The sequence below is a fragment of the Phaenicophaeus curvirostris genome, chromosome 24, assembly GCF_032191515.1.
Source record: "Phaenicophaeus curvirostris isolate KB17595 chromosome 24, BPBGC_Pcur_1.0, whole genome shotgun sequence".
Taxonomy (NCBI): Eukaryota; Metazoa; Chordata; class Aves; order Cuculiformes; family Cuculidae; genus Phaenicophaeus; species Phaenicophaeus curvirostris.
Window position 1 is genome coordinate 6,337,542 of NC_091415.1, and position 21,108 is coordinate 6,358,649.

The 21,108-nt window shown below is 49.9% G+C and overlaps 1 protein-coding gene across 1 annotated transcript in view; it reads left to right on the top strand.

Moving 5' to 3' along the window:
* Positions 1-266: 266 nt before the first annotated feature.
* Positions 267-21,108, top strand: part of KLHL12 (kelch like family member 12) — a 28,189-nt gene continuing 7,347 nt past the window's right edge. The window contains exons 1-7 of the mRNA XM_069875831.1: positions 267-527; positions 7,485-7,638; positions 8,421-8,638; positions 12,662-12,811; positions 15,496-15,610; positions 17,285-17,391; positions 20,303-20,498. Of these exons, the coding sequence (XP_069731932.1) occupies positions 303-527; positions 7,485-7,638; positions 8,421-8,638; positions 12,662-12,811; positions 15,496-15,610; positions 17,285-17,391; positions 20,303-20,498 (1,165 nt within the window). The 5' untranslated portion in view covers positions 267-302. The remainder of the gene's footprint in view (positions 528-7,484; positions 7,639-8,420; positions 8,639-12,661; positions 12,812-15,495; positions 15,611-17,284; positions 17,392-20,302; positions 20,499-21,108) is intronic.

Genomic DNA, 21,108 nt, shown 5'->3' on the forward strand with positions numbered 1-21,108 from the left:
GCCTCGCTGTGCAAGGGGCGGGGCTTAGCTACAGTCGGGGGTGGTAGTGCAGGGGCGGGGCCTATCTGGGAGATGGACAGTGCGGGGGCGGGTCCGGGCGGTGCGGGGGGCGGGGCCTGAGGCGCGCGAGCCGGTGGGTGCGGGGGGCGGGGCCTGAGGCGCGCGGGCGGGGGCGGGCGGGGGCGGGGGGCGAGGCCTGAGGCGCAGGGGCGGGTCCGGGCGGCGTGGGGGGCGGGGCCTGAGGGGCGGGGGCGGGGCCTGGGGTGCGCGGGCGCCCCCTGTCGCGGCGGCGGGCGCGGGCCATGTGGCCGTGCTGGCTGTGCCCGCAGGTGCCGGGCGCCATGGCCCCCCCCAAGGACATCATGACCAACTCGCACGCCAAGTCCATCCTCAACGCCATGAACGCCCTGCGGAAAAGCAACACGCTCTGCGACGTCACCCTCCGCGTGGAGCACAAGGACTTCCCGGCCCACCGCATCGTCCTGGCCGCCTGCAGCGACTACTTCTGCGCCATGTTCACCAGCGAGGTCGGTGCGCGGGGCGGGGCCTCGGGCCGCGCTCCGGAGAGGGGGCCCTGCGGTGGCCGCCGAGCTCCTGCATCCCCTCCTGAGGGCCCGGGAACCCCCCGTGGCGGCCCTAGATCCCTCTGGATCCCTTTATGGTGGCACGGGAGCCCCCCTCGGTGGCCCCAGAGACCCCTCGGTGGCCCCGGAGACCCTCTTGGTGGCCCCGGAGACCCCCTTGGTGGCCCCGGAGCTCTCTGGATCCCCCCTTGGTGGCCCTGGATCCCTCTGGATCCTGCTGGTGGCCCTGGAATCCTTTGAGTCCGCCTTTGGTGGCCCTGGATGTCCCAATAGTGGTCCTGGATCCTCTCCTGGTGGCCCAGGATACCCCCGTGGTGGCCATAGATCCCTCTGGATCCCCTGTTGGTGGCCCTGGATGCCCCTGTGGTGGCCCTAGGTCCCTCTGGATCCTGCTGGTGGCACTGGAATCCTCTGGGTCCCCCATTGGTGGCCCTGGATCCTCTCCTGGTGACCCAGGATACCCCCATGGTGGCCCTAGATCCCTCTGGATCCTGCTAATGGCCCTGGAATCCTTTGGGTCCCCCATTAGTGGCTCTGGATGCCCCCATAGTGGTCCTGGATCCTCTCCTGGTGGTCCAGGATACCCTCATGGTCGGCCTGGAGCCCTCTGGAACGCTTTCTGGTGGCCCTGGAGGCCTCCTTGGTGGCCTTAGTTGTGGGCATCCCTTTATGGTAGGCCTGGAGCCCCTCCTGTGGAACTCCCCCTGGACCCTCTCCTGGTGGCCCTGGATCCCCCTTGGTGATTCTCGGTCTCCTTACGGTTGCCCCAGAGCCCCTGGCCGTGGCGTGGTGAGAGTTAGAGGCTGCAGTTGCCACCCTGGTCCTGAATCATTGTCTGCTGCAGGACCAGCCTGAGCACCAGACTGCTGTTAGGCTGAGCTGGCAAACAAGAAGGCTCTGATACATTTGCTGGTTTTTCTAGCAGTGGTTTATGGTCTGTGAGCTTCTGGGCATCTTTCTTGCTGAGGGCACCAGCCCTGATGCCAAGCTGTGTGGGCCGTGGTGTGTGCCTTGGACTGGCTGGCGGTTTAAGCCCTTTAAAACTGAAACGGAGGGCATTTACTTCACGTTCTGGTCGCTCTTTCACGCTGGCTGATCACCTGGTAGGTGCTGGGTTGTGCTGTCTCTCCTGCAAAGAGGACGGACCTGCTGGCTCTGGGCAGGTTGTGAGTTCCAGGTGCTGCGCTCGGAGATCTCGCTGCGAGCACCTTGGCTCTGGCAGCACTCGCTGTGTGCACACGTGCTGCCTGCCTGCTGGTTTGTGAAATCTCTGACAGGTCCTATTTGAGCTGAAGCCAGCACTTGCTCCTACGGTTAAATATGACAGGCTTTTCCTAGCTTTGTCTTTTATAAGTTCAAATTCATCTTTGTGGCTTTTTCTTGCAGAAAATGCTTTCTTCATCCTAGCAACTTCCCCATTGGCAGGAAGAAAAATGACTGAGTAGCTCAAAGGTCCTAGCAACCTCCCCAGTAGCCCAGAGGTCTTTGCAGAAGAGAATCATTGTTTCCTTTGCTTTTATTTAACAGTGAGTGCTGCTGGCAGAGCTGTCTGTGTCTCTACTTCTGTTGCTTTCAGTGCTGTCAGGTGTCTCAGTTTTTATAGTTCTGTGCAAAGCAACCAAAAAATGACAGATGTGGGCTGACCACATACCTATGTATTTTCTGCCAGTGTTTTCCTGAAATCTGTAAATTTGTCAGGTGTATTCTTTTTCTCTGCATAAAGAAAATGTAATTTAAAAAAAAAATACAGAGGGCAAATTCACGGAATCATGGAATGGTTTCGGTTGGAAGGGACCTCAAAGCCCATCCGGTCCCACCCCTGCCATGGGCAGGGACACCTCCCACTGGATCAGGGGCTCCAAGCCCCATCCAACCTGGCCTTGAACACCTCCAGGGATGGGGCAGCCCCTGAAGTCCCTGGAGGGTGAGGTTCTCCATTACCAGAGGCTTTGGCATGCACAGCAGTACAGCAGACTGGCCCTGCTTCTTCATGCTGGCCCTTGTGTGGATGCCTTTGACTGCCTGGACTTTATCTGGGCAGTCTACAGAGGTCGGATCACTCTACGTGCTGTTCTTTGTGGCTGCTAACAAAGACTGGGGATTTGTATACTTTGGATCTAAGCTGCGATCATCTCTCCTTCATTCTTTATATTCTGTCTTTAACTGTAGCGTGTAGTGACCTTATTTCGATGGTACAGTTCTTCCTAGAAAAATTAGTTCATCCAGTTCTCAGTGGGCCTGGCTGCTCGATCTCTTGCACTCCCAGATTGCTGCTGCTTGAGGTTTTATGATGAGGGGATTAAGACATGGACTGCAGTCTGATGGATCGAAGACCCTTTATTGAGTTAGCTGTTTATATACCCTTTTGGGTTACATAACAGGCTGTCCATGAGGGTATCTACAGTGTACTGTTGGCTAAAAGTAGCTGTCCATAAGGCTATTACTAACATATTATTGGCTAAACAACTGTGCATGCTAAAAAAAACAAGTTACACTAAAATTAACTATGTTGATATTTTTCTTCTTTTGTTTTTCTCTCAGCTGGTACTTGTTCCCACCAAACTAGCTCTTGCTTTTGTCTCGACTGTCTCTTCTTCTCACCGAACTGGCTCTTGTTTTCCTCTCAGCTCTCTGTTTCAAGGTCTTGTCAGAGTTGCTCCATATCAACAAGGCCCACAGCTTCGAGTCCTTCTTCCCTGCAAAATGTCTCCACAGTTTTACTTCCTTTGCTTGGTTTGTATTTCTTCCAAAGTTGCTGTTTCACATGGAAACCCCAAAATTAGGGACCTGCCAAGTGGTACAGCTGGCACGACCACTGCGTGTTTGTGGGAGAGCGCTCTTCCCACGAAGGGACAGCGAGGTAAACCTCAAAGTGGAGCTGCTTCCTCTGTGTGCCCGTGACAAGATGTGAACGAGCCTAAAGGGAACAATGTTAGGTTGCTCTCCAGACACTTGTGGCCACGGCTGTAACTTGAGGGAACTCAAAATGCAGGATTGCATAATGGACTAACAGGGCTGTGAGGGCTTCTTTGCGTCTCATCGCTTGTCTCCTGCCCACGGGGACACCGTCGACGAGCTGTGATGAGTTTCTTTTGTCAGACTTGGCCTACACCAGGCTGCTTTCAGGACTGGTCCCTAGGTTGTTCCCCGTTTCACTCGTGTCACCTCTGTCCATGGCCAGTGCAGCATTCGACAGCCACCAGAGGTTACCAAAAAAACCAGCATTTGCCATTCCCCATGTCTCTAGTTTCCTTTCTTCTCTCACTTCTGACTGTAACATTTACTTCAAAATATTCTCCATCTTATATAGTTTCAATTTCTCCTCGTTTTCTGTTCCCATTTACCCAGATAAGGGTTCTGTTGAACCTCTGGCTTTTGATAACACTTTTCTCTGCCCCTGTGCTGAGCATTGTGGGAAGCCTGAAACACCCGTGAGTTTTATCTACAGGGCTCTTGTAGTGAAAAATTGAAGAGCAGTTTTAGCAAGTGCTTGTCTGGATGCTTTACACTTAGATTTCTGTCTTTGTTTGGACAAGTTAGCGTAACTCAGGATTTGTTAAGAGCTGATCATTGGCTCCACCTCAGAAAGAAACTGGTCTGCCTTCTCTTGGAGGGGATGTTCTAGAAATTGAAGGGTTGTTTGTTTTTTTTGCACTAGAAGGTGAAGAAATGTTGTTCTTAACCTGAAAATAAACAGCTTCTGTTCGTACATGGTTGCCCTCACTGTGCTCACCCTCCAGAACACAGCAAGACACGCACCGGCACTGGTGTGCCAGCATTTCCTTTCCCTGATAGGTGAGCAGAAAGTGGATGGGTTTCATAGAATCATAGAATCACCAGGTTGGAAGAGACCCACCAGGTCATCGAGTCCAACCATTCCCATCAATCACTAAACCATGTCCCTCAGCGCCTTGTCCACCCGCACCTTAAACCCCTCCACGGAAGGTGACTCAACCCCCTCCCTGGGCAGCCTCTGCCAGTGCCCAATGACCCTTTCCATGAAATATGTTTTCCTAATGTTCAGCCTGAACCTCCCCTGGCAGAGCTTGAGGCCTTTCCCTCTCGTCCTGTCCCCTGTCACTTGGGAGAAGAGCCCAGCTCCCTCCTCTCCACAACCTCCTTTCAGGGAGTTGGAGAGAGCAATGAGGTCTCCCCTCAGCCTCCTCTTCTCCAGGCTAAACACCCCCAGCTCTCTCAGCCGTTCCTCATCAGGCCTGTTCTCCAGCCCCTTCACCAGCTTTGTTGCTCTTCTCTGGACTCGCTCCAGAGCCTCAATATCCTTCTTGTGGTGAGGAGCCAGAACTGAACACAGGATTCAAGGAGATAATGAAGTTTATTAAGCTACACCTTCGTGTACCTGCGTTAGTGAAGGCAAAACCAAGAAGCGGCCTTGCATAAGAAGGTGGTTCCAAAATGTCAGGCCTGTTCTCCTGCAGAGTGAGCTACATGATTTACAGATGGAATGGGAGACAGCAACATTTTCACAGCAGAACTGTGACCTGCAGCCCCTGCCTTGAAGCTTTCAGCAACTTAGGCATCCTGGGGTGAAACTCCTGATGTCTCCAAGTGACTCACCTTAACGATGGGAATGTCTTTCCTGGATGCTCCAGATGATTTCTGGCTCGGTGCTGCTGCATACTTTTTATGTCATGTTAGAAATGTGTTTGTATTGGGGAGTATCAGTCCCTTACTGCCTTACCTGCTGCTAATCTCTGGTACAGGGGGAAACCAGCCTGAAATTCTAATGGCAGAGGTGCAGGGAGATGCCTCACACCAGTAAACGCCTGCAAAAGGAAAGCTGCTTGTGCTGTGTTTTGATTAGCATTGTATGACCATAATTCTGCATTGCTTCTGAGTCCAGACTTGTGGATTTATGGAGAAAGTGGGGCTCCCTCTGTCCCAGCAGCATAGAAGTCGAAGCAGTTCTCTTCTATTAGTAGAAGCAGTTCTCTTGACACCACGTATGCAGTCTGGGGCCACAGCTCAGGGTCGTCATGGGGTGCTCAGAACTGAGTTGTCTTCACTCTGAGATCCTTCCCTAAGGTATGATGATCCCAGGTTATTCTGCATCACATACATTGTCTGAAGTTACTTGAAATATTTCCCTCCTTCCCTCCCAGTCTTAGCATGTGAGTAAACTGTGAGCCAAGAAGTGGAAGCAGGAGGTGATCATCTCCATAGTGTTCATGTTGTCCCCGTGATTTGTGTTTTGGGCAACAGTGTAAAGAGAGAAGGTACGTGGCTGATTCCTGATTATTGAATATTGGTTGTGGGACAGGAGCTTCTTTACCAGCTCCAGGCCAACCTGTGAGGGACAGATGTCCACAGCTTCCACCCGATGCTGTGTAGTCCATGACCACCAGGCCTTCATAGTCTCCCATCAACAGACATATGTAACTTCTTACCCTCTTTCCTCCAAGTGTGCATGGCCTACATCTCCATTTGCTTGTTGGAATCATACAAACATCTTGTCTCATCAGCTCTGGCCTCTGGTGACCCCTGTCTCCTTTATCTGTTGTACCAAACAGCTTAATCTTGTTTTAGAAATGTTTTGTCTAGTTCGAGTTAGGAACTTGTTTTGGCTTCTAAATGCACGCATGACCTGTCGCACAGCAGGTCAGACAAGGAAATTAGCTCTGCCTTTCTGGCTCTGAATGCCAGAAAGTTTATTCACTGTGTCAGCAGACTTGAAAGGCCTCATCCCTCAAATTACGTCCTGCATCACCACTACCTCCTGTGTTTCTCTTCTCTGCTGTGAAGTGTGTCTGCATCACAGAACGTCAATCTCAGCTGAGATGTTCCTTCTCTTCTGCTGCTGTGTCATCCCGTGCCTCTGCAAGAATGGCCTTGACTACTCTTTATTTTCTTTGCTTTGGAATCATCTCCTTTTTCCCCAGCAGGGAGATTCTAAGCTGAGTGATCATGCTTTGATCATGCTTTCTGTTCACCGAGTCTTTGCTCAATCTGTCTGTAACCAACTTCAGTCTTGTTCTTGGCTAGAAAAGTCAAGGGCTTTTATCTGAATCGTGCTTGCACTGGTGCTGACTAGGAAAAATAGTTGGGTTTGCGCTGTGCTGCATGGGGACCTCCTTCTGCTTGCAGCTCTGGGCAGGGCATGGTTAGGGAGTCAGGAATTGTCAGGCGCGGTGATTAATGCGTTAAACTACAAAGCTGATGCTTTGTGAAGTAGTATCTCAGTTTTGTACAGACAGAAGTGCAAATGTGGTGGATTTGCAGAATCAACCGTTCCCAGAGATTGATTGTTGAGAGGTTGGCATTCCTTGGAAAAAATAATTATTCCAAAGTTATATCTCTTAGAGGTGATAAATTGGCCAGGGAACAAAGTCAGGATTGTGTAAGTGCCATCACTGTCATTTTATATTTAAATGTTTAAGTTAAACCTACATTTAACTCTGAACTTACTAGCCTACAAATAGTCATTCTTTTTAGGAATCCTCACCATAAACTTGCAGAATGGATCAGGGATTGAGCAGCTAGGAAGGATTTTCGGTGTCATACATGTCCAGCCTAAGGAGGGATCCCCCTGGACTGCTCCTTGTAGTAAAATTTGGTGTTACTGAATGGAGGAGAGAGTTCAGCTGTGCTGCACAAATGACGTGTGTAATTTCTGCTATCTCTAAGCTCTGCTCGCTCATTTTACCCCGTGGCTTAGCTGTCCTTTGGATCCACAATGAACTTTCTGTCTTTTACTCACCCCATAAGTAATTTCCATAGGGAAATTGTCTCCTTCCCCTTATTCTTTCAGTAGACACAAGAAGAGAAAGGACAAATCTCTACTGGAACCTCTCTGACAGATCACATTTTAAAAAACTTCGGAGCATTGTTGTTTTTTTGATCACATTACTGAAAACTAAACCTTATCTCCCTTCTCACTTACAGCTCTCGGAGAAAGATAAGCCCTATGTAGATATCCAGGGACTGACAGCCTCCACCATGGAAATCCTGCTAGACTTTGTATATACTGAAACTGTTCATGTGACAGTAGAAAACGTCCAGGAATTGCTCCCAGCAGCATGTCTGCTTCAGCTGAAAGGTAATTGCCAAGTATCAGCACCAATTGCACAATTGCTGCCGTTCAGAGATTTGGGTTGTCTGATCTTCTGTAAATGGAAGGCAGATTGTGGGAGGCATGATATTTATAAGCACTTACATCAAACTTCTGTTGTCTTGTGCGCTGTGGTCTCATTGGGAGAGGAACTGCCTTGGGTAGAGAAAAAGATGGTAAAACAGGTTATTGTTCCATGCTTTGGGCTCCTGTATTTCTGTGTGAGAGTTCCCAGGAGGTATTGTGGGCTGTATAGCACATAAATGTTACAGCTCAGTCAATTTATTATTATAAGCAAATCCTTACTGTCATTTAAGCTGCCATCATAGTGTGTCTGGGTTGTAACAAACTGCTTGATGTCATTGCACGTGCACCTATGGAGCTATTCCAGGCAAAAATCCCAAATCCCAGGCAACTATCGGACACTGAAGAAAACCTAGAAGCCTGGTAGCTATATCCACTGTTCATTTATAATCCATGAAGATGAGTGCAACTCACGTTTGAGTCTCTGTAGTATCAGATTTGTTTAATTTTTGCTTTTATGTAGAGTAGCCAGAGATCAAACCAGCCCAAACACATGCTCTACTGCTTTGTGTTTCCACATCCCTCCAAAGAGATATTTGCATGTGTGTGTTTCTGTAGTATTCTTAAACCTATTATTTGAGTTGGATTTTCATTATTGTTTAGAACTTTCTTTTCTGAAGCCCTTTCCAAGACAGTGGATTGATAGTAAGCATGCAGTGCTCATTCACCCCTCCGATTTTCCGTAGGTGTGAAACAAGCTTGCTGTGAGTTTCTAGAAAGCCAGCTGGATCCATCAAATTGTTTGGGCATTCGGGATTTTGCTGAGACACACAATTGTGTTGATCTAATGCAAGCTGCAGAGGTCTTCAGCCAGAAACACTTTCCAGAGGTGGTTCAGCATGAAGAGTTTATCCTCTTAAATCAAGAAGAGGTTGAAAAGCTCATCAAGTGTGATGAAATTCAGGTAAAACCTGAAAAGTACCATTACTGTGCAAAGCGTTGAAGTAAAACATTGAAACCAGTCAGAAACGAGTCCATACTCCGAGGGTGGACTTCTCACACAGTTCCTGAATTTGAAATTTAATTTCCAAGAAGTTGCTTCTAATTTTTTAGCAATGGAATCTGCATCTGATCAGTAGCACGTAGTTTCTATGTAAGAATTTGTTGTCACACGAGTGTTTCTTGCAAGTAAGGCGGTCGCAGTTAGTTAGCTCTGCAGAGTTCTTGCTCCCTTGTCTCCTCCTTGCCCCGGAGGAGCCTTCAGAGGTTGCAAAGACAGTTTGTCTCAATGCCTACATTTCAGAAATAACCCCAAGACTTTAACTTCTATTTGTGGACCTTCGTGTGCAGCGGCACAAGGAATGCATGTGTCATCCCAGGCGTTTGAGCATCCTCTGCTTTTACAACCAGCAGAGTGCGTAATGGTGTGGAGCAGTGACTCTTCAGGGAGTTCCGTGCAGATTTTATTCCCTTAGGGTTGGTTTCTGGAGGATTTACTGTTTGGCTGGAACCTGTGAAATATTTTTTCCAAATTTTCTTTGAATATGTGTGCTCTTGAGAATGGAAAGTTGAACATTCCTTGATAATGGGGACTTGGGGTTTATATTGAGGTGGACTTGGTTAGGAGTTGATGTTGGCTTCTTTGTTCTAGAAGAAGTGATTGAATCAGTCGCTATTCAGAGTTCACGGTGACATGAACTCTCAGAAGCAAACTGATGTGAGTGATGTCTATGGTGGAATTCCTGGAAAGCCAATACAGAGAGAGAATTCCTGAGGGATGCCTTGAAAGTCTGCCTTGAAAGTGGCCTTCAGCCAAGCCAACATCCTCTTGTTAGTCAGTCAGCTAAGAGAATGCAAGATAGCAGTGAGGGACCCTGGCACAGGTCAGCCGTGGGCAAAGGCTGAGTGTTTAGTGTCTCACAAGCTGCAGCTTTAACGCTGTGAGGGTTTGAGCTTGTGTCAGTTGTGGCGAATACTGAGCACTTCTGAGCAACGAACTGGAAATAGTGAGGAGCTTGAGAACAGCTCAGCCAAACTGATCGGATGGTCCACATAGGTGAAGTAAAAGTCATTGTGGATGGGAAAGACTGATCCAGGCTTCGGGGACACAGCTGACTTGGTTGACAGCCAACTGACCATGCGCCAGCAGGGGCCCAGGTGGCCAAGAAGGCCAATGGCATCTTGGCTTGGATCAGAAACAGCGTGACCATAAGAAGGATGTTGAGGCTCTGGAGAGAGTCCAGAGAAGAGCAACAAAGCTGGTGAAAGGGCTGGAGAACAGGCCTTATGAGGAGCGGCTGAGAGAGCTGGGGGTGTTTAGCCTGGAGAAGAGGAGGCTGAGGGGAGACCTCATTGCTCTCTCCAACTACCTGCAAGGAGGTTGTGGAGAGGAGGGAGCTGGGCTCTTCTCCCAAGGGACAGGGGACAGGACGAGAGGGAATGGCCTCAAGCTCCGCCAGGGGAGGTTTAGGCTAGACGTTAGGAAAAAATTCTTTACAGAAAGGGTCATTGGGCACTGGAACAGGCTGCCCAGGGAGGTGGTTGAGTCACCTTCCCTGGAGGTGTTTAAGGCACGGGTGGATGAGGTGCTGAGGGATATGGTTTAGTGTTTGATGGGAACGGTTGGACTCGATGATCCGGTGGGTCTCTTCCAACCTGGTTATTCTGTGATTCTGTGATTCTGTGACCAGCAGGTCCAGGGAGGTTATCCTCCCTCTGTACTCGGCACTGGTGAGACCGCTCCTCGAATCCTGTGTTCAGTTCTGGGCCCCTCACCACAAGAAGGATGTTGAGGCTCTGGAATGAGTCTAGAGAAGAGCAACAAAGCTGGGGAAGGGGCTGGAGAACAGGCCTTATGAGGAGCGGCTGAGAGAGCTGGGGGTGTTTAGCCTGGAGAAGAGGAGGCTGAGGGGAGACCTCATTTCTCTCTCCAACTACCTGAGAGGAGGTTGTTGAGAGGAGGGAGCTGGGCTCTTCTTCCAAGGGACAGGGGACAGGACAAGAGGGAATGGCCTCAAGCTCCACCAGGGGAGGTTCAGGCTAGACATTAGGAAAAAATTCTTTACAGAAAGGGTCATTGGGAACTGGAACAGGCTGCCTAGGGAGGTGGTTGAGTCACCTTCCCTGGAGGTGTTTAAGGCACGGGTGGATGAGGTGCTGAGGGATACGGTTTAGTGATTGATGGGAACGGTTGGACTCGATGATCCGGTGGGTCTTTTCCAACCTGGTTATTCTGTGATTCTGTGATTCTGTGACTCGATGATCTGGTGGGTCTCCTCCAACCTGGTTATTCTATGATTCTATGACACACGGTGAGGTGTGCATTTGTTGGAATTCCTTCAGAAGGGGAAAGAAGCAAGTCTAGCAGTCACTGTGCACATTCAGAGGTTATGTGCTGTATCGGAGGAGACCGAAGGTGCATCCTTGAAAAAAACCCTGGCTGTTGAAGTGTAACGGCAGACCCTCACTGCTGTGTTTAGTGTTACTCCTTTGCCAGAAAACAGGAAAGGGTTGGAACAAGGAGACTGTTAAAGAGGACAGTCAGTTTGAGAGGGATAAAAGGATGAGGGATTATTGCATTGGAGGAGGAGGTGGGGAAAATTGGAAACAATAAAGCACTCTGCTCTCCTTTTGTGAGCTCTAATTGTCCTTTCCTTGTAATTCAAATAGAAAGAGGCCATTTCAAATTACACTGTAACAAATATAAATCAATGGCTTGGAAGAATTGCCTTAACTAATTAACCTCTGTGGCTCCCTGCTTCAGAACATTCTGCAACAGGCAGCTTCAAAGCTTGCCAGTCATATATCAATGGGAAGACTCAATCCCCTTATTACAGTATCTCCTTTTATATTTAATAACAGTTAACAGACCTCGTGATATTTAATTCTTGTCTCATTTGCTTTTACTTTGATCATCTGAACTTGTGCATAAAGAAAACCCAGCCTAAATAATATTATTATAGAGCTTTTTACAATCCTTTCACTTTTGGTAATCATAAATGTCCAAAGCAACCTAGGTTCTCAGGAGTATTGAATTTAGGTGGTTTAGTCAGTGTAATCTTTGGAAGTGGTGTCAGCACCAGCACAAACTGGTCCTAAATGGAGAGAGAAATAAACTGGTCAGAATAGTGACATTTTTACCCTGGGGTTCTCCACTCTGAAATCACAGAATCACAGAATGTGTTGGGTCGGAAGTGACCTCAAAGCCCATCCAGTTCCACCCCCTGCCATAAGCAGGGACACCTCCCACTGGATCAGGGGCTCCAGGCCTCATCCAACCTGGCCTTGAACACCTCCAGGGATGGGGCAGCCACCACTGCTCTGGGCAACCTGGGCCAGGGCCTCCCTGCCTTCACAGGAAAACATTTCTTCCTAAGATCTCATCTCAATCTCCCCTCTTTCAGCTGAAAATCATTCCCTCTCGTCCTATCCCTGCAGTCATTTATAATATTTTCTTAAATGTGAGTTGAAATAATACAACCTTAAATGTATCTGGTACGGCTTGGCTGTTACAGGTGCAGTGTGGGCAAGGGTCTGCAGAGACTGTGCTCTGTGAAAAGGAAGCATGATTCTGATTATCTTTGTGGTGGTTCTTCGCATTTTGCAGGATTGTAACTCCTGCTCCTCCAAGAAATCCGGGGAGCTGCTGTTGGAGTAACAGCTCGTCACTAGCTTCTCTCAAAAGTGGTGGCTCCCAGCTTCTGGCTGTGCTCTGTACCGTAAAGCTCACGTTTCTGGCACTCTTACTGCCAGTTGTTCATCTCGGCTCTAAGGGATAAACAAACGCAGTTTTCAGGAAAAGATAATGAGGGAATTTCATAGTGCTTGTAAATACAGCTCATGGGAATTTCCGTAACAAGCTCTTACTTGAAATATCCTGCTCTCTTGAAGCTGTGAAGCAGTGGCAGCAGCCTGGAAGTTGTCTGTTCCACAGCAGCAGCTGAAATACCCTCCTGCAGTCTGATCAGTGTGTGTCTCCTCTTCCCAGGTGGACTCTGAAGAGCCAGTTTTTGAGGCAGTTATAAACTGGGTGAAGCACTCAAAAAAGGAACGGGAAGCATCGCTGCCGGAACTGCTGCAATACGTGCGCATGCCGCTTCTCACCCCCCGCTACATCACAGACGTCATCGACACCGAGGTATCCGCAGCCCAGCTCCATGGGAGCCGCGCGTGTGTGTGTGTGTGATTGCCATGTTCCCTGGTTAGACTCCTGCTGTCCTACCAGAACACATTAACAGCCGCTTTCTTTGCTGATGCCTTTTGATGCTGACACTATGGGGTTGTCCTTGTTCGACTGGAGCACCTGCTGTTTGAGTCAGAAGTAGTTTTCTGTGACTGCAGTTACAGCATCCTACTTTTCAGCTGGGAGGGCGCCCCATCCAGAGCAATTTGTCAGTTGTCTCCTGAGACAGATAGCACCTTCCTGGTGTCATCTGTTCTAGTTTTCTGACAAGTGCTTTCTGCCTTTCACTCCTGAGTGGTAGCAGGTCCCCTCTAGGCTGAAGGCTGCTGGCTTGCAATCCGTGACTCCTCAGAAATTTTCAGGTGCAGATGGCAAGCAGCTACCTTTGAATGAGAATGACAGCAGCTGTTGTAGGTCCAGGGCCAGCACACCAGTCAGAGCTGTGTCTAATGCTGCTTCTTAGTGCACCTGGGGTGTTGCGGAAGCAAACCAATATGTGGGTGATAAAAGATAATTAAGCTTTTGCAATGGAAGTTTAATTCCAAAGAGGCAGTGATGCTGACCCTATGCAGGAAGGCACGGAGAAGCTAAGACTGGTTTGATGGTGACACGAGGCAATCAGGAGTTCCCAGCCCTTGTCTCCTGACAGGTGCAGAACGTTGAATGAGAGTTCTCTATGCAGAGAAATAGCTGGGTTAGCAACAACCATCTCTGGTGTGATACAGCGGCCTTTTATGGGTGTTTTAAATAAGAGCAGCTGAAAGGCAGTTAACTGGAGCCAGAGCTAAAATGTGTTTTGTCAGATTGTTATGGTCCACTTCAAACTGAAATTAATCATAGAATCACAGAATCACCAGGTTGGAAGAGACCCACCGGATCATCGAGTCCAATCATTCCTATCAGACACTAAACCATGTCCCTTAGTACCTCGTCCACCCATCCCTTAAACCCCTCCAGGGAAGGGGACTCCTCCAGGGACCCCTCCCTGGGCAGCCTCTGCCAGGGACCAATCACCCTTTCCGTGAAAAATTTTTCCTAATGTCCAGCCTGAACCACCCCTGGTGGAGCTTGAGGCCATTCCCTCTCGTCCTGTCCCCTGTCATTTGGGAGAAGAGCTCAGCTCCCTCCTCTCCACAACCTCCTCTCAGGGAGTTGTAGAGAGCAATGAGGTCTCCCCTCAGCCTTCTCTTCTCCAGGCTAAACACCCCCAGCTCTCTCAGCCATTCCTCATCAGGCCTGTTCTCCAGCCCCCTCACCAGCTTCGTTGCTCTTCTCTGGACTCTCTCCAGAGCCTCAACATCCTTCTTGTGGTGAGGGGCCCAGAACTGAACACAGGATTCGAGGAGCGGTCTCACCAGTGCTGAGTCCAGAGGGAGAATAACCTCCCTGGCCCTGCTGGTCACGCTGTTTCTGATCCAAGCCAAGATGCCATTGGCCTTCTTGGCCACCTGGGCCCCTGCTGGCTCGTGTTCAACCAACACCCCCAGGTCCTTCTCCTCCAGGCAGCTTTCTAGCCAGACTTCTCCTAGTCTGTAGCTGCACAGGGTTGTTGTGCCCCAGAATTGAAATTGAAGCCAACACTAAAGCACTGGTACCAAAACAATTAGACCTGTTCAAAAACCAGACTAAGCGTGTGTGTCTACAGGGCGTAAGCTTCCTGACTGCGCAGGATGGCCCCCCTGAGCTGGAGGTGACGCACACTGGTGAAATATCATCATCTTGGGACAGCAGGGTGAGCAGAGCGTTGGCCCTGCGTGGCGTAATCTGCTCTGATAACCTTGGCCTTGCACAAGCACCAGGAACTTGTGAAAATAGATCTTAGCTTATTGCAGCAGGGAATTGAGGGCTGAGCTACCAGGGAGGGTTGGTCCTGCCCTCAGCCAGGGAGGGTAACTACACGACATTACACAAGGGGAAGATGAGGCTGTCCTTGGGCTCCAGTGCCCCTCACTTCTTTTAAATACAACCTTACTGCTTCTGTGCTTTTTTTGTAGCTCCATGTCCACGTGCACAGGGACCAAGCTAACAGATCCAGCAAAACTGCTTTGTTGTGCTCCTCATTTCTTCTTTGGGGCGTGCTGAGTGTTGATTACGTGGGGCAGATCCAGCCAAACTGATTTCAAGTGTAGTGTCACTGCCAGTCCCTGTTCTCAGACGCACTTTTGCTGGCTTAAGTGCAGCAGAAATAGCCTTTCCTTAGTTTTCCAATACAGTTATTTTCATTATTCATTGGGCCCTAGCAAAGGCTGCCCAGGGAGGGGGTTGAGTCACCTTCCCTGGAGGTGTTTAAGGGACGGGTGGATGAGGTGCTGAGGGACATGGTTTAGTGATTGATGGAAATGGTTGGACTCGATGATCCGGTGGGTCTTTTCCAACCTGGTGATTCTATGATTCTATGATTATGGAACCTGCAGTGGCAGTCTGCGTGAGAACCGAGCCGTATCTTTTCAGCTACAGTCCAGTCTGAAGTTGTCTCTGCATTTCCTTGTGTGCAGTGTTTGCACCTTGACGCTTCTCACCACAGACTGTGCACAAATCATTTTAATGCTGTCTGAACCAACATGGGCTGGCTTGAGGACAGTTCTTATGAGGGATCTTAAAATATATTGCGTGTACCAGTGACTCATGTTTTTCCTCAGCCTTTTATACGATGCAGTCTGCAGTGCAGAGACCTCGTCGATGAAGCGAAGAAATTCCATCTCCGGCCCGAGCTCCGGAGTCAGATGCAAGGACCCAGGACAAGAGCGCGCCTAGGTGAGCGGCAAAGGGCACTGGGGAGGGCAGGTGTTGTATTACACACCATGCTCTGTACTTTGTGATTGCTCTTAACAGCACAAACTTCACAGTCTGCAGTGGGACAGAAAGGGAACTGGAGCAAAGGGCAGGAGTAGGGGGTTTTTCAGAGCACAATTGCTGAGTGCAGTGCAGGGGCTGGGTGGTTCCCTGTAATCCCAGGCCCCTCCTGTAACCATAAAACCAGTATCCTGAGCTGTTGGTGCCTTCAGATATGTTTCTCTCAGCATTCCCAAGTCCAAGAAGAGTGGGAAGAGTTTCTTCTGTCTAAAACAGTGGCTATCACTGTTAGAAACAGAGCTGCGAGGTGGGAGAAAGCTGTGTTACAGTGAAGGTGAGTTTTCAGCAGAGAATCTTGGAGGGGAAGGCACAAGGAGTGAGGTCGAAAGGTCCATCTTTCCTTTTAGAGGTACTTTGTAGGTTTTTTCCCCTAATCTCGTTAAGGGAAATAAGAGGATTTCTTCCTCTGTTTCAGTAACTCCCACCAAGCACAGTCACCAAATTGTGGGGAAAACCATAGAATCATGGAATGGTTTGGGTTGGAAGGGACCTCAAACCCATCCAGTTCCACCCCTGCCATGGGCAGGGACACCTCCCACTGGATCAGGGGCTCCAAGCCCCATCCAACCTGGCCTTGAACCCCTCCAGGGATGGGGCAGCCACCACTTCTCTGGGCAGCCTGAGCCTTGAGGTCCCTTCCAACCCAAACCATTCTATGATTTTTTATATTATTCTCCTTCATCTGAGGCAGCAGCTGTTTTGCTTTGTGACAGACAGAGACTGGTTGAATCTTTGTTGCTTGGTGTTCAGTCCTTCTGCAATGAAAAGCTGGACAATTCTAAACTCTGGTACACCTCCCTGTTGTAGAAAGGGCCCAAGGCATTCAGGGGATGGTCATCTGGTTTTAAAACTATGACAGAAACCGACTGCTAGGGCAATCGTTACAGAGGAGTTAAAACTCTCCAGGTCATAAGTCTTATTTAACTCTTAGGGAGAAAAATTCAGGGACAATTCAGAGAAAAGAAAAGGCATCTTTGACATAAAATACATAAGGCTTAAGGGGCAATTCTGAAAATATTACATTAGCTACTCAGGCTTCAGCCAGCCTGGCATGTTTCTCAGTGCAGAGGTGAACAATGTGCCGCGGGGGTCTGGTTTTCATTTGCAAATGAGGGGTGAAGACCCTGTTTTGTGAGGAGGCTGCAGCAAAGCAGCCATCCTCCCATCCTCCTTCAGCTTTCCTGGGGTGTTAAGGGGTTTGAAAAACAAATTATGGGAAGCACACCAAAGGAAATATCACCAAGCCAACTGCAGCACCTGACTTAGCCAACTTGTCTTCTCAGAACCCCTCTAACATGAGGAGGAGCAGCCCTCCAGCAGGCAGCCCCGACACCCCAGTAGTCTTGCTGCCAAGCACCCTGGGAGGGTTTCTCTCTCCTCCTCACCGCCGGGGACAGAGAGAGCTCAGTGGCTGCACACAGGTTAGGTGTGAGCTTCAGAGGGGTGATGAAAACGGGAGTTTAGAGGTGAATTGTTGCACCAAGGAAGGCTCAGATACTCTTCAGGTGATTCCCTTGAGGTAACCCTTTCGTTGTGACGGGATTGACCTGACTCTGCTCTCCCTCTTTGCTCTAGGAGCTAATGAAGTCCTGCTTGTGATCGGTGGCTTTGGCAGCCAGCAGTCACCCATTGATGTTGTGGAGAAATACGACCCGAAGACTCAGGAGTGGAGTTTCTTGCCAGTAAGAGACCGTTTTTGACCACGAGTTGATTGAACAGGCTGTGATCGAACGCTGATCCTGCAGCGTCAGCTATATAAGTTCATGGGTGACACTAAGCTGGGAGGGAGTGTCAGTTTTCTTGAGGGATCTGAACAGGCTGGATTCATGGCTGTGCCCAACAGGATGAGGCTTAACAAGGCCAAGTGCCGAGTCCTCCACTTGGGACACAAGAACCCCACGTAGCACTCCAGGGTTGGGGAAGAGCAGCTGGAAAGCTGCCTGGCAGAGAGGGACCTTGGGGTGCTGCGTGACAGCAGCAGAACATGAGCCAGAGGTGGCCAAGAAGGCCGGTGGCATCTTGGCTTGGATCAGAAACAGTGTGGCCAGCAGGAACAGGGAAGTGATTGTGTCCCTATACTCAGTGCTGGTCACACCTCGAATCCTGGGTTCAGTTTGGAGCCCCTCAGCACAAGAAGGACACTGAGGGGCTGGAGCGCGTCCAGAGAAGGGAACGGAGGTGGGGAAGGGGCTGGAGAACAAGGGTTCTGGGGGCGGCTGAGGGACCTGGGGCTGTTTATCCTGGAGGAGAGGAGGCTGAAGGGAGACCTCATCATGCTCTGCACAGCCCGGGAAAAAAGGTTGTGGTGAAATGGATGTTTGTCTCTTCTCCCAAGTGACAGGGGACAGGACAAGGGGGGATGGCCTCAAGCACCAGGGGAGGCTCAGATTGGACAGTAGGAAAAAATTCTTCACTGGAAGGGATTTCAGGCACTGGCAGAGGCTGCCCAGGGAGGTGGTGGAGTCCCCATCCCTGGCGGTGTTTAAAAGGCGAGTGGCTGAAGTGCTTAGGGATGTGATTTAGTAGTGGATGGGTACAATTGGTCTTGATGATCTAAAAGGCCTTTTCCGACCTATGGATTCTCTGGTTCTATAACATCCCTTTCTAGGCTGCCTCTTGTGTTCTGCTTAGAATTCCTGCCATAATTTCTTTAGAGTTGCTGAGGATTACATAGCAAAAGCTGAAACCACTTCACGTTTGCAGATTTGCTAAGTAAGCTTTGCATAAGCAGTGGTTGTCACATTTCTGATCAGCTGAGCCTGCAGAGGTGGGAGTGAGAGCTATCGTTTTTCTTACCAACGGCGTGTTACGCGTTAAGGTTAGTGACGGTAACTGAGATGTCAATAGGGATAGTGTAATCAGTGCTGCTCTCGGGCAGGCTGTGGGATCTCTCTGGTTTCATTGTTTCTCAGCATTTTCAGAGATAATCAGGAAGAGAGGATTCCTGCCCTGAGGACTGTTTCTACCCAAATTTAAAATCACCTTTATCTGTGTGAAGTGGTGAAGAATTGCATCTTCTTTAATACTGCTAATCACCTAAAACCCTGAATCCTTGATGTCCCAAAATTCTGTTCTTTTTTGGAGGCTAAATGCTTCAGGTATTTTCACCAAATATTCCAAATCTTCACATTTTTCCATTAAAAGCCTCTGCAGGGAGGCAGTGGGAGGCACACAAACGCCCGAGATGCATCAGAGATTCATCAGTGATGTAAGATAAATGACATTTCATGAAAAATATTTTGGTGCAAAGAGGCCTGGCCAGGAGAAGAGAGCATGGCAGAGAAAGAGGGCAGGCAGAGAAAGGCAGGTGCAGTTGTTAAGCATTTTAGCCAGGGCTGTATCCTTTAAATCCACAGGGCTGTTTCCCCCTGTGGGAGTGCACTGTTTTCCAAGAAAGCAAAAAAGAGGTTGGAAGAACAGCAGTTGGTCTCCATGTGTGCATGTTGCTTCCTTACAGCATTCTGCTTCATAAACTGTCACCTCTGGCCTGGCCAGGCGCACACTCTCCTGGGTGGAAAACTGGTTGGATGGAGGGCCCAGAGAGTGGTGGGAAATGGAGTTAACTCCAGCTGGAGGCCAGTGACAAGTGGTGTCCCCAGGGCTCAGGGCTGGGTCCAGCCCTGTTCAATGTCTTTATCAATGACCTGGATGAAAGCAGCGAGGGCACCCTTAGCAAGTTTGCAGACGACACTAAGCTGGGTGGAAGTGTTGATCTGCTGGAGGGTTGGGAGGCTCCAAAGGGATCTGAACAGGCTGGATCCATGGGCTGAGACCAACGGCAGGACGTTTAACAAGGCCAAATGCCGGGTCCTGCATTTGGGGCACATGGGGCACAACAACCCTGAGCAGCTCCAGACTAGGAGAAGTCTGGCTGGAAACTGCCTGGAGGAGAGGAACCTGGGGGTGTTGGTTGACAGCGACTGACCATGAGCCAGCAGGGGCCCAGGTGGCCAAGAAGGCCAATGGCATCTTGGCTTGGATCAGAAACGGCGTGGCCAGCAGGGCCAGGGAGGTTCTTCTCCCTCTGGACTCGGCACTGGTGAGACCAAACCTCGAATCGTGTGTTCAGTTCTGGGCCCCTCACCACAAGAAGGATGTTGAGGCTCTGGAGCGAGTCCAGAGAAGAGCAGCGAAGCTGGTGAGGGGGCTGGAGAACAGGCCTGATGAGGAACGGCTGAGAGAGCTGGGGGTGTTTAGCCTGGAGAAGAGGAGGCTGAGGGGAGACCTCATTGCTCTCTCCAAGTACCTGAGAGGAGGTTGTGGAGAGGAGGGAGCTGGGCTCTTCTCCCAAGGGACAGGGGACAGGACGAGAGGGAATGGCCTCAAGCTGCCCCAGGGGAGGTTCAGACTAGATATCAGAAAGAAATTTTTCCCAGAAAGGGTAATTGGGTACTGGCAGAGGCTGCCCAGGGAGGGGGTTGAGTCACCTTCCCTGGAGGTGTTTAAGGGACGGGTGGATGAGGTGCTGAGGGACATGGTTTAGTGTTTGATGGGAATGGTTGGACTCGATGATCCGGTGGGTCTCTTCCAACCTGGTGATTCTATGATTCTATGATTCCTCTCCTTGACCTTTCTATTCTTTTCACTGTTTAGAGCATCACCCGTAAGAGGCGTTATGTTGCCACGGTGTCTCTGCACGATCGAATCTATGTGATTGGGGGGTACGACGGTCGCTCTCGTCTCAGCTCGGTGGAGTGCTTGGATTATACATCGGATGAGGACGGGATCTGGTACTCGGTGGCTCCCATGAACGTACGGCGAGGCCTGGCAGGAGCCACGACCCTGGGAGGTAGGTCCTGGGCACCGCATGAACAGGGCAGTTCCGCCCCTTTGGTTCTCGTCCTGAAATGCCCTGAGCTGGGATGTGCAGAGTGAGTTGGCTCCGAGGGAGGAGGCGAGTCTGAAATTCTGGCTTTTCACCATTTGGATGTAGAAATGGAAAACTTGCCCACGTATCCTGAGAGGAGCTCTGCCTCCGCTGCATTCTGACAGCACGTGTCCTTGCAGCGAGGGAGAGGAGCTCTGTGAGGCACTGAAAGAGTGGGAAACGCTTGAGGTGGTGACAGTGTCGCATGTTGCTGAGCCCAGGACACCATGTAGAGCAATAACCATCACGCAATGGAGAGAGGCTGAAACTGGAGCATGTGCAGGGGAGGGTGCTTAGGACAGACTTGGAAGAAAAAAACCACTTTACTGAGCAAACCAGAACACTTCCACTTGCTTCCACAAAGCAAAAACCAAAAGGGGATGAGATTGTTGTCTGTAACTTGACATGAGAAGGAAATGAGTAATAAAAAGATTGAATAAGAACAAGTGGTTATAAACAGGGCAAGGAAAAATTGGTGTGGAAATGAGAGGAAGTTTTCTAGCCATTTCTAGCCAGAAATAGCACTTACTCT